General features: G+C 35.8%; 2 protein-coding genes across 5 annotated transcripts; both read right to left on the bottom strand.

Annotated features, from left to right (window-relative positions):
• Positions 1–592: 592 nt before the first annotated feature.
• Positions 593–2,123, bottom strand: LOC104754165 (disease resistance protein RML1A). The gene is given in 3 exon segments (XM_087489921.1): positions 593–1,390; positions 1,392–1,855; positions 1,985–2,123. Coding segments are annotated over 2 exon segments (1,092 nt in total). The 5' UTR covers positions 1,815–1,855; positions 1,985–2,123; the 3' UTR covers positions 593–721.
• A 767-nt stretch (positions 2,124–2,890) lies between these two features.
• LOC104753033 (kinesin-like protein KIN-14J) lies at positions 2,891–9,766 on the bottom strand. Of its 4 annotated transcripts, none has more exons than XM_087489920.1 (21): positions 9,415–9,766; positions 8,840–9,012; positions 8,407–8,558; positions 8,223–8,321; positions 7,667–7,900; positions 7,495–7,578; positions 7,269–7,346; positions 7,078–7,170; positions 6,955–6,984; positions 6,311–6,652; positions 6,147–6,228; positions 5,975–6,070; positions 5,715–5,894; positions 5,501–5,607; positions 5,231–5,409; positions 4,930–5,094; positions 4,591–4,844; positions 4,322–4,485; positions 3,643–4,229; positions 3,445–3,551; positions 2,891–3,225 (listed from the first exon to the last, which is right to left on the bottom strand). In XM_087489920.1, exons 2-21 carry the CDS (start codon positions 8,961–8,963, stop codon positions 3,164–3,166), a joined length of 3,219 nt encoding a protein of 1,072 aa, XP_087346046.1. In that variant the 5' UTR covers positions 8,964–9,012; positions 9,415–9,766; the 3' UTR covers positions 2,891–3,163. The 4 variants fall into 4 exon arrangements, with proteins under 4 accessions (XP_087346046.1, XP_010473609.2, XP_010473610.2 ...); XM_010475307.3 differs by having other exon boundaries at positions 3,445–3,554; XM_010475308.3 differs by having other exon boundaries at positions 9,378–9,763.
• Positions 9,767–13,005: the final 3,239 nt, after the last annotated feature.

Here is a 13,005-nt window from a genome sequence, read left to right on the forward strand (position 1 = left end):
AAGCAAACGGAAGGTGAGAGTGCCTGAAGATAAATTAACTCTGGTTAGTAGATCTGCTTGTCTTCTCTACTTTACAGTTTACATCATGGTGTGTCATCCCATAGTTGAATTTAAATCTTATAATTACTGTGCTTCGAGTAGCGTGGTAGTAGTATTTGCAAGTTTGAAGATTTACTCATGATTAAGGAAATGGTTTTAATCAGGGATTAGGACCCATTGTCTTGTTATGAGAAGTTTGCAGCTTTGATCATGGATCTGGGATCATTGAATTGTTATCATAATATTGTACGTAAGTTTACTCATGGATCATAGGAATCAAATCTAGCAATGATACAAGACTTTCTTTGGAAAGAAAACTGTAGAGAAATTTGCAACATACTTCTGAATTATATTAAACATGCATTATCATTCCATTGTAAATTTGTGTGTATGTATTATAAGAATGACAAAAGTTAGTTAGAGTTTTATGCATCCGAGAGATTCATATTTGTACCGATTAGCTAGTATGAAATGAAACCCCTATAACACATATCCCATTGATTTTGCTATTTAAGGTCTTAAGCTACTGATGCCAAAATTGTGTAGGGACTTGTTTCATCATTTTCTGTTCTGGTTTGGTTCATATTTCGAAACTTGAATTTGATATCTACATGGAAAAACACTTTCTTTTCATTCTTCAATACATATTTGTTCGAGCGAACTCTCCTTGGGAATGACCGGCTTATCCATGAACTTGGAGCCTACCATACCAATAGCAAAGAATAGAGGCCAAACTTGGACCTTCCCGTCGTCTTTCGATATAACTATAGTTGATGGTCGATACTATAAACCCACCAATAGCACAAAACAATAAAACCGTATCTGTGAAATTTCCAAAGATTCTGATGTTGTCTGGGTAGTAGAACCAAGGTATAGGCCACTTGCATCTGAAACGAGCTTTACCAGATTGGATTTTGAAAGTGAGGTCAACGATGGAGAGGACAACAGAGAGAACTGACATTACCAAGGAGATTCTTGCAAAGTAAGGCTTCCGAATGGAAGAGAGTTGGTCCGCAACCGCTGATGTAATCTCCAGGATCAAATTGATGACGACGAGGAAGGCCATTCCAGTGGAACACCGATCTTTATCTCTTCCTACTCCTAGTTTGCGTAATACTTCTTCCCACGCTTCTTCGTTTCTCCCACGCAAATATGAACCCAGATTGCTGAGACTCAATGGAAGGTTACCACTCATGTCTACTACGGTTTTTGCAAGCTCTGTAAAACCATTTTTTGGGTACCTTTGGCGAAAAGCATATATGCAAAAGATGTCGAGAGCTTCTTCACTAGTTGGACAATCCACAAGGTATATGGAATCGATACGATGTTGCCGCAAGAGCCGTTGGTTTTTTTGTGGTCACAACAATCCTACTTCCAGGACCAAACCAGTTAGTTTCACCAGCCAAAGCCTCAAGTTGCTCAAGATCATACACATCATCAAGAATGATAAGCACTTTTTTGTCGCTTAGCCTTTCTTTAATCGAACCTAAGTGGGGAATCGTCACACCATTCTCGTTTAAAATCTTGGAAAGAAGTTGTTTTTGTAATTGCAACTTCAAATCATACTCATCAAGACTGCTATTAGAGTTTCCCCTAAGATTCCCCATAAAACAAGTAAGCTGGAAATTGCTAGAGAGCCGGGTCTCCAAAGCTCTTGCAATGGTAGTCTTACCAATGCCTGGAGGACCACAGATTCCAACTATCATAACTCCATCCTCATTATATAAATGTAACAAAGACTGCATTGCCTGCAAGTGTGCTCCCGTATGTAACATTTCTGGTAATCCTCCTCTCGATCATGTTTGCTTCATTGTCCCTAGAGAGTGAGAGAGAGAGAGAGAGAGATCACCGTGTTTATCTTGTGAAAATGATTTGTAGATTTCACAAATATTAATAGTTTCCCAGACTAAAATGAAAAAGAAAAAGAAAAAAAGAAACAAATTACCAGTTTCGGAATTTTTTTTCCGGGTATTTTGGCCACATAGCTTAAAGCTTTCCTCCATTTTCGCCTCTCATTCTCTGTTTTATGAGCACAAGTTTCATCGAAAACTTTCCCGAATTCTCCGGTTTGTTTCTGAACATCAGATGGATCTACTCCATAGAAGATGGTCGTCACTATTTGCCCAGTATCATCCTTGCACTTCAAAATCATCCAAACAGCGGCTGGAAGAAGCATAGCTCTCCGAGAGCACCACAATCGAGATCCTCGATTCCCTAATCGCTTGCGTGAGTGCAGCAGGAGCAATTATCTCTTGATCGTCGAACATCGGAATCCCATTAGAGATTAACTGTTTGCGTAAATGACTGAGAAAGGTTTTACGGACGTCTGGTCCGTGGAAGCTCGTGAACACGCGGTATCTCCAGGTACGAGGCGTGGAAGAAGCCATTCGAGAGGATCGTGAGTGGTTCAAAATCACAGATCACAAAGATGTGTCTCAATAAATTTTTTTTTTTTTTTTTTTTTTTTTTTTTTTTTTTTTAAGGAGAAAATAGCTACTAAAATGACTTGGTATTTCCAGGTGCCAGGGTATGATTCAAACATTTTATGGAAGAAAAATAGAAAAAGGGAAACGCGTATATATACAGTGTTGAGTCTCTGAAGCTACCATATATCCATGGATGAAAGAGAGATGATGTTTCGTCGACTCTTTTACTTCATCTTTCAAGGAAATTTCGGAAAAAATGTTCGTCGACCCCACTGGGAGCCCAGATAAACTACAATTCAGTCCAAGTCCATTCTAATAAAAAGTCTCTCGCTCAAAACAAAAAATTATTACCACCAACTAAAGATGATGGTACGTTCAGATTAAAGTAATCCAGATTAGGTGGTTAATCTTAATCATCGCTCTAATTAAATAACTTCTGAGCATTTTCCATTTAATTCCACATCGATACATCATAATTATATAGGAAACCTCGTATGTATGTTACGTGGACAGGATTAAGTTAACACTAAGACAAAATGAAGAAAACTTAGTTAAGGTGTCTGTTTGAATTAGGTTAACAACGAAGAACAAAAGGACATCCATCATATGCTTAGTTACACAATTGGTTACCAGTTACCATCAGATCAAACCCATCACAAATCTTCTTCTTTCAAGCCCTCGGGATGTATCTTGTGTCTTCACCGCTTTCTGTTGAGTGGTTTTGCTGAAGATGAAGTGCTAATTGTTGGTCTTTTAGCACCTGAGGCAAATCAAAAAAGATTATATGACTCATCATGAGAAAACTGGCCCTAAAGATCATATGCGTGTATTATAATAAGCAAGCATCTACTTCATTTGATCTTTCATAGAAATCTAAGAGGCTGTGATTAGAGCCTGTCACCAGATATGAGTGTAACTAGAAGCAGACAGATTTGGTTTCTAGGACACAGGTCAAAGAGTTGATGTATAGAGACATTACCTGTTAAAACCTTTGAGGAGGAGCTAGTGGCAATTGACAGACGAGAAGGTCTGGTTTGGCCTGGTGGTTTCAAGGTCTGCTTCGGAATTTTTGATGGAATAGTAGTTCTGCTTTTAAAATCCCAAAACAAAACAAACATAAGAATCTGTACATGCATTCAGATTTCTCTATTACTGTGTGATAGTAGAGGATACAAACCTGTCTTTTGGGTCGGTTTTACCCATTTTCACTGATTTCTCAGGTTTCTCAGAGGTCATCTGTGCTTCAGGTCGTTCGGTTATTTCAAGAGGCTTAGCAGTTTCAGGGAAAAGAGTCAACTCCACCGCACTGGATATGGATCCATCAGTTTCTGTTCCCATTGAAAGACAACTATCAGAGATATCACTCAATCTGTCCTCAGAATCTGCATCTGCAAGGCCTACGAGTTCAACATCTTCATCATCAAAATCAATTCCTTTCGCCCCACCAGCAAATTTAGATGGTTGGTGAAAATCCTTGCCATGTTTACGTTCATCTGATGAATGTTGTGAACCAGAATCAGAATGCTTGCTACTATATTCGGAGCAGTTGTCAACATCTGAGGTCCCTCTTCCAAATAAACCAGAGGCCTTTCCTCGAGGAGCATTTGGTGAAGCTCCAATAGAATGTCGTCTAGGTGATGAAGGTCCCACCAACCTTAAATTGCTTAAACCACGTTTCAGGACTGTTGCATTATTACCTTTTAGCTTCTGAAAATTCAGAAGCTCTTCATCTTTTTTAGCAATTACATCCTTCAAATTTGATACCTGCTATATCAAGATATGAATGGTTTTGTTCTCTTAACCTTTTGTGGCCATAATTATCTTGAGAGAAATAGAAAAAGAAAGAAAATACAAACCTGTTCCATGAGTTGTCTTACATCTCGACCCTCTTTATTGCTTTTTGCAGCACCTAACTCCACACCAGAAACCCTTTCCGCGAATTTCAATGTGCTTACGGTCTCAGCATATGAGTTTCCATCAGGATTGACTTGGACAAACATAAGAGTTTTGGCTTGTCCTCCTAGTAAACAAGAGAGTATAGTTAAGGGAACCAACCAAAAGACAAATTTATGCAATAGATATAACCAAAATCTCAGTATATCTTCAAAGAGAGATAATGGAATACCCAAGGAACTTTGAAGGACTTGAGTCAATTTGCTGTTTCTGTAGGGAACATGAGGGTTCTTGTGTGCTAAAGCAAAGATGACGTCTCCAAGGGCTGAGAGAGATTTGTTGATATGTTGAGCTTCCTTGAGCCTATCTCCGGTAGCCTCAGAGCGATCAACTCTTTCACTCCCCGCGAGATCAACTAAATGTAAACTACCACGCAAAACTGAGTCCGTTTCCACATCGACACCACGCACATGAACAGAAAGAACACTGGAGATAATAGCCAACATCGTTTAGTTAATTTAGACAATAACAGACGGTAAATAATAAAATCACAGGGAGAAAGTATACAAACCAGTGTGATCTACTGCTTCTTTCATTGAGAGCTGTAGCCCCTACGGTTCTATTCATTAATCCAATATTCATCAGCTCAAGCACATCTTCAGTTGATCTCACACAATGCATGCTTGCATCAGGGACTGCTAGCCCATTTGGTAAAGCAGTATTCCAAATCCCTAATGTATTGCAAGTTAAGGAAATCTTGTATTGAACGCACCCACAAAACATTAGTAAAACCTAATAGCAGCAAATATATTGGCATGAATGTAACTATTCCAAAAAAATATATTTAGTCACTATATAAGATTAAAGGATATCTTCGACTGGAGCCACCATCTGAAAGTATGTCACGAACTTGCTCATTATATATTTCCACCATTTGAACACCAACTTCATACACGACAGTGTTTTGTCTACTCTGAGTTAAGAGAAACAAATCATTCAGAGCTCTATAATTGACACCCCAATCTTCTTTTGAAGTGATGCTTGGCCCACTCTGTGTTAGCAAAAGAGAAATATGTCAGTTAGAAAAACTTATAATCCTTGGCTAAAGCATAGTATTAACAAAAATCAAGCTTTTCATTTACCATTGTATAAGTTTTACCAGAACCCGTCTGACCATAGGCAAATATACAAACATTGTAGCCATCTAGAATTGATCGAATTAATGGTTGAGTATCTAGGAAAACCTCCTCTGCATAGAAAAACAGACTCAGGAGATAAATAAGTATATTCTATATAAATTCCTTGACTAATTAACCTAGCTAAATGCAGAAGAGATTAAGAGGGAAAGAAGTGAACCTTGAGTTGCCGCCTGACCGAAAACTTTGTTAAATTTAAACAACCTATGGCTATCTTTCCCTTGCTTTAAAGGATTCGCAACCATCATTTCACCATTCTCACCAATGTACTCTATACTTGTCTGTCTATTGTTTTGCCCTGGAAGGAATGGTCTTATCCGACAATAGACTCTAATATTTCCTAGATAGCAAGAGAAAGAACAAAAATCATTTCTTGAATGGTCTAATACAAACAACGTACATTGACTAAAAGAGTTTTACCTTTCAATTCTTGCACTTCATTGTAGAGTCTTCGATTTTCTTCAAGGACCACATGATAATTTTTCGCTGCATCAGCGACTCCTTTGAGCTTCAAACCTAGGAGAAATATTATAAATAAGAAGCCGTGTACTCTGAAATGAAAGCATTGAGGCCAAGTAGAAATGAATCTTACCATAGTAATTTAGATCCTCAAAGTATTTCCTTTGTGTCATTAATACTTCATGTTTTATAGACATGGAAGTAGCATTCAGCTCCTACAAAATTTCACAGATTCTATATCATCTAAATAACTACCATAGGTGACCAATGTTAACAAATACTATTTATAAAGTTAACCTGCAATGCTCCTGAATGGTTGTCTATAAAGTTTTGATAGATACATTCTTTTTTCTCCCATCTTTGAGATTTAGATTGGCACAGCTTCTCAAGTTCTTTCACCTTCCTACTGGAATCTACAACATGTAACTCAGCATCTTTTAACTTCTTCTCCAATTCGTCTCTAGTTTTTTGTGCTTTTGCTTCTAAATCCAAGCATTGTTTTTCATGTGTCTCTTTCACCACTTTGAGTTCCTGCTTCAGCTTGCGAATCTCAGCATCACTGCGATCTTTTTCCTTTCTCAGTTTCACCACATCCTTTTCTTCTGACCTTTCTCTCTCTTCTATTCTGTTTTTCTCAAGCTACAGTCACAACCGCAAATACAACTATTATAAAATCTGTAATAAATAAATCTAATACACAAGCCAAATGAAAAATGATGTATGAAGTCGCGTTATTAAGTACGAGGCTCACACACAATAGCTTTATGGTAGGATCTCTCAGACTGAACCTTTATCGAAATCTAGGACTGGTTTAGAGGCTATATTCCACAGGTAATATGTACATAATTATGGGCCTAGTGTAAACCAATTTTTCCAGATGCAAGAACGAAAGTAAAAGAAAAATATATATGGAGGAGATGATCTATATTAATATCAATTACCTTTATATGCTCCATACAGTTCGTAACAATCTACAACAACGAAAAATAGCAATACCAATCAGTATTCAGTACGTGAAATAGAAATAAAGTGAAGAGAAATACTGGAACCAGAGACAATTGTACCTCGTTTTCCTTTGTTGTCCCAGCTGCCAAGGTTTCTAAGACCTTTATTCTTGACCTGTATTTTTCTTCACGTACCCTAAAGAGTATATTTTGCTGCACCAGTTTCATAAGCATATTTCATGACTTGGTCAGAAGGATGATATGTACATCATGAGAATAAATCAAGGAAGAAAGGACTAAAGTGATCTTACGTTCTTTAGGTTATCAGCTTGATTTGAGATTCTCTGTTCAATCACTTGCACAAGCGCGCTCAAGAGAGATGCCATAGCCTGAACAACACACGAAAAAAGAAAGGAGAAACATGATGGAGTAGAAGAGATATTCCATGAACTACGGAATGAAAATCTTGGCAAACACAAATAACATGAATCAATAGAAGGTTGTTATCAGAATTGAGAAGCTCAGTCTTTCGCTTACATGAGACACATGTCCATTCATTTTCGTCATGCTCTCATCTAGAAGCTTATCCAGCATGTCAAACAGTGACCTAGTCGGAGCATTCTGCCAAGGAAATGCAATTTGAATCAGAAACAGAGGCAATAGCTAAAAGTTGGACACAGTTGACTAAAATTCTGTTGGAAAACTTTACTCGTAAACTGTTTGATTTAAGTAATTCCGAAATTTTAGCATCAGATATATCAATCTCAGATCCTTCCTTCGACTGGAATTCATCAGTAAGGTTGCGCTCATCCCCTCTCGAATCTGAGTGGTCCTCTGGCAGGCTCCATCGCCTCCTTGCAGATAGTGAATTCTTATCATAACTACCATCGGAAAAACTTGCTTTAAGCGCCTTAAGGGACTGTAAAACTGGCACCATATCGCCCTGTTTTTCATTTTTATTAGGAGTCATAACTCAATAGAAAAACACAAGACAGGGCAGAGAAAATAAAAGATATGGGAGCAGAAATCATGCAATCTCATCATCAAAATAGCAAATCAGACAATAGCGATGATTAAAAAAATGTTGCACGTAGAAGTGTCTACACCGCATTGGTTCGATTTATTATAGCAAAAGTGGCAACCCAACAACCACTTTATCTTTTTGAACTTGGGATAATTCTATACAAACCAACATGTCCTTTCGAATTAAGAAATGATTTTTTTCCACAGAAACAAAGAATAATATCCAAGAAAACATAACAAACCTGTTCTATGTCTGAAACTTCGAACCTAGGCAGGGCCATTTCATCCATAGCAGTCAGAAACCGTTCAATTTTTATACTAGCGGGCTCAAAGCTGCCTCCCTATAGAATAAACAAAGAGAGTGAGTCTAGTCACAAAGTAAGGGAAAACATATATACATATATGGTCATCAAAATTGAAAAGTACCATTCTCATTGACCCAGGACTAAGCTGATTTAAAAGGCTACACAATACAGTTCCATCCCTCAAGCATGATCTCAGTTCATCCTCTGAAGCTTCCCATGGTAACTTCAAATAAGGAAGTGTCTCATTTAACCACTCCACCAAACTCTGATGACCTGCGGGTGAGAGATTAAGAAGAAATAGACAAAAGAGTGAGAACAAAAACCATCATCCCATTTCCCATATGAAAGACGATCTTAACGATTCATTTAGGGCATGACTACGTTGTAATATTTAAAAAAAAAAAAAAAAAAAAATCGACTCAATTCAGGATAATCAATCGTACTTTTCCATAGTCCCTAGTCACTCACTCAAGTTCTTTCAAAACAACGAAAGGATTTAAATGAATTAGCGTTAGGAAAGGTAAACAGCAAACAAGTGAGTAGATAACATTTACCTTTCTTATTATCATCATCCATACTTTCACGGCTTTCTGATCCGTCGAAACTCAGAATGCTAGATCCATCTGAACGAAGATAGACACCATTCATATTGGCGTCCTGTCCTAGACGACTGCTCATTTCAACTCAGAGATTACGCTGCTCCCACAAATATAGTATCGAGAAGACCCTGAACCAGTAAGCCAACAACGAAGTAAGCTGTCAATGTTAATTGTCTATACTTCCTAATCCATGGTAAAATCATGAAGGAACGACCTTACTTCATCATTATACACCAAAACCCTGCCCTACGATAAATATGCCTATCAAATAATGCTTTTAATTTCAGATAACACAAGTTCTCCAATCAAAGAGATAAAAGTTAGTTCCCACCAACAATTTCAACATCTCGCATAGCGAATATAGCCACAATGTCGACCAAATCAACCCACAAAATCAGCTCGAAATCACGCAGATCCATTCAAAAACCCTAAGAAAACCATCTACGCTTTCCTAACACAGAGAGACGAAGGCCCGAAAGAAAACGATACGAACCTAAAACGCCATGAGAAGGAAAAGGTTGTAGATAAACCTCTAGAGAAGTGTAGACACACGACGGAGAACGGGCGGGCGGAGTGAAATATCTAAGAAGGAAAAAAAAATCAGAAATTTCACGGCGAGAAATTGGAGGCGGAAGTTTGAATCCCTTCGTCGCCGGAAGAGAAGAAATTTCGAAATTTTTTCCCAGTCGCACGATTTTGCTCTCACTGTTCCCCCTTTTTCTCTCTATTTTTATTTATTTTATTTTGATTTATTTTAGATTCCGAGAAAAACAACAATTGCTAATTGCGGTTTCGATTTCGAACTTCGCAAAAAGAGAAAAAACAAAAAAAGATGTTTTTTTTCTCCTCTGTAAATTAAAAAAAAAAAAAAAAAAAAAAGTAAATATAAATATGTTTTTGATTTTGCTTTACGCTATGTACAGTATGTATATTACCAAAAAAAAAAAAAAAGTATGTATATCAGTATATGGCCTTTGTGGGCCCTACCCTCGTACTATAGAGAAATGAGGTTTCCCCTTTTCCCCAACTTCCCGCTTTTTCCCATCCAAATTTTTATTTATTTATATATAATATTGTTTTTTCTGAAACTGGACTTCATTCTAATATATTCGGCCCACTTTAGCCCAATTGAAGGCCCGGACTAACGGAGTCCATCCTACCAAAATCTAAGTGTGCCTAATCTTATCTTGTTTATTAATATACTATCAATAAGTTTTCTTCTCTGTTCTTTTGAGAAAAATATTTATGCTGCGGAAAAAAAAAATTATGGAAACGAATTTACTATAAACGAGTTAGTATATATATATTTTTTTTTGTCAATATATAAACGAGTTAGTAGTTACCAAATATGTTAAAGAATGTATTGGAGAGCACAAAATATTGAGTTGGAGGTTAATACTATAAATGTGGAGTGTCCATTGGGAAAATATGAGGTCTGAGTCCGACTCTGTCCAACCTAATTATATATGTATAGGATCCAACACCAGTCGTTTAGATTTTTGTTTAGTTTATGTTTTTCAGACCGTTTATATGCAAATTAAGTTGAAAAAGAACTAAAGAAGTGTGTACGGACGTTCAGTCTCATCACAAAAAATCAGGTCAAAAGGAAAACGAAAGAATTATCTTTGGATCTGTTCGAGCTTATAGTGATATTATATACCACAACAAAAGTTGGATTGGCGTGATTAAAACATACACGTACGTATATAATGTACGTATATTGCCATGTGCGTGTTTCTATTTTTGCCATGTTCATGCGTGGCTCCACTATGATCATCCATAGAACGTGGAAAATAGTGGTGGAGTAAATCTGTAAATAATGAATACAAAATATAATTTTTAATGTGATAAAAAGCAAGAAAATGTGGTTAAGTACTACACGATATCAGAGTAGTAGGTCGTAATATTGATCGAATCATGAATGATGAATTAAGAATTTTATTTGACCACACACGTGGACAATAACTTTTACGGAATTCAATTTAGCCTAGCTGTTTTCAATTTCCTTATTAATTTAAAAATATAACTTTAACACTTATATATCATATATATGTACATTCAAAAGGAGATCTGTTACGCAAATAGACATTATATAAGACAATAACAGAAAAAAGATCCTACGTAATGATTACGTGAGAGGTATTATTCAAGCGTGGATCTGATTACTGAGACTCCTCTAAAAAATATCGAAGACAGGTCTCATACTCGTTTACAAGCAAAGCTTAAAGGTTAAGGGAATTATTTTTTTGATATGAATATTTGGTTGGTTTTATAATTTATGATGATGGAATCATAGAGGAGTGGCTCGCGCTGACAAAGTTATTAATGCTAAATTAAATAAACTGGACCCCAAAAAAATGGACTGTTCGATCACTCTATTTTTTATCAACAGTGTATTCTGTTCCATGCTATTAATGCGATGCGAGAGCATCTCTTTCAATTTTATTTTAAAAATATTTTTTTTTCACATTTTTTTATATATTCTATTGTGTATATAATTTTTTTTTCTTTCACTACTTGATGATTATTAATATGTGTAACAAAATAAGTGTATATTTTCAGTTGCCTTTCTTTCTTTTTTGTCTACGGCATAAGTATTGTCCGGAATTTGTAGAATTAGTAAATTTTATAGTCAAATCGTATATAGTACGCAGAAGTCAAAATGATCCTTTCCGGCGGAGACTAATAGGCTCCAGAAATGTGTGCGTGTGTTCACGGCGACCACAGCGTACAAATTAAATTAGATGACAATTTTTAGGAAAAAAAGTAAAAAAGCTTAAAAACATACGGACACTTAAACAATGTTTTTACTGCATCATAATCATACAATAAATACATGAAATAAACAATGTTTTACTCCCTTTTTGCAACGTACAGACACGACAAGTAGTCCTAGTTAGGAGTGATCATTTTGGGAGATGCGAAGATTTTGTTATTACAAGCATGCACATAGCTTATGACAATAATGATTCTTGGTTTCTTCTTTATTAATCATCTCACTTTAACACTAGTATCATCCTTTGTTTTCGTGATTTTGATCAACATAACGTTATTATAATTACTCTCTCTACCATTAGAAATCAAATGAAGAATTAAACAATACTAAACTAACCCTTCCATTATTATCTTTAGATCCAAATTTCACTTGTTCCTTTCATAACTCTATTGTTTGACTCCATATATATAGTTTACGAGTTTGCGATCAAGCTGAAGGTGGAAGTATACCTCCAAAGATTCGAATACAATGTAGAATATATTCAAAGAACATATATTGTTTTTTAGTTAAACCATGCAAAGTTCTTTTAGTCAATATATACCACAAGCGTGTCTGTCTGTATAGGGGAGCTCCTCGAGGCGTAACATTAATTTCATGTCCTTCATGTCTCACCATTAGGATTTGCTCTATCCGAAAAAACAAGAAAATCTTCCTGAAAATTTATAGGGGAAACACAAGTCAAGTAACTCAAAGGAAATTACTACAGAGGAAGTTACATAATTATGGTTTATGAGATAAATGTAAAAGTAACATATGATCCCCTATTACATGATAGGCTATTAGTTGCCATTTTATATCATTAATTTGTTTTTAGAGATTGATATTTTTGTTGAATAAAAAGATTCAATCATGTTTATCGTGTGGGAATTAATGGTGGTTTTAGGAATGTTTTTGTTAAGAATCAACACATCTATCTATAAAATATCTAATCATCATAAAATAGGAAGGGAAAAAAATCACAAATAATAATGCTCGTCTATCTTTATATAGAATATAAAAAAAAACTAAAATTGATAAAGCCATACTTGGCTTTCATTTGCTGATCATAGAAGGAGAACGAAGTAGTAGTTGAATTTGTCTAAACAAAATTAAAATTCCAAAAAGAGAGTGGTGCTTGGAACACCGTGTTCAAAAGGGTTACTAGATATACTCTACTTTTGTTTTGTTTTTTCTAAGAATTCCTAGAAATACTGTAAATATGAAATTTTCAGTTTGTCTTTTTCAAAAAATACTGTAAAAGTTTTATTTTCCAAAATTACAACAAACACAATTTTTTTTTTTTTTTTAAATGTGGGAAAAAAAACACAAAAATTTAATTTTTAAGAGTGATCAAATTTTACTTTTA

Source organism: Camelina sativa, chromosome 16 (assembly GCF_030686135.1).
Source record: "Camelina sativa cultivar CO46 ecotype springtype chromosome 16, ASM3068613v1".
Classification (NCBI taxonomy): Eukaryota; Viridiplantae; Streptophyta; class Magnoliopsida; order Brassicales; family Brassicaceae; genus Camelina; species Camelina sativa.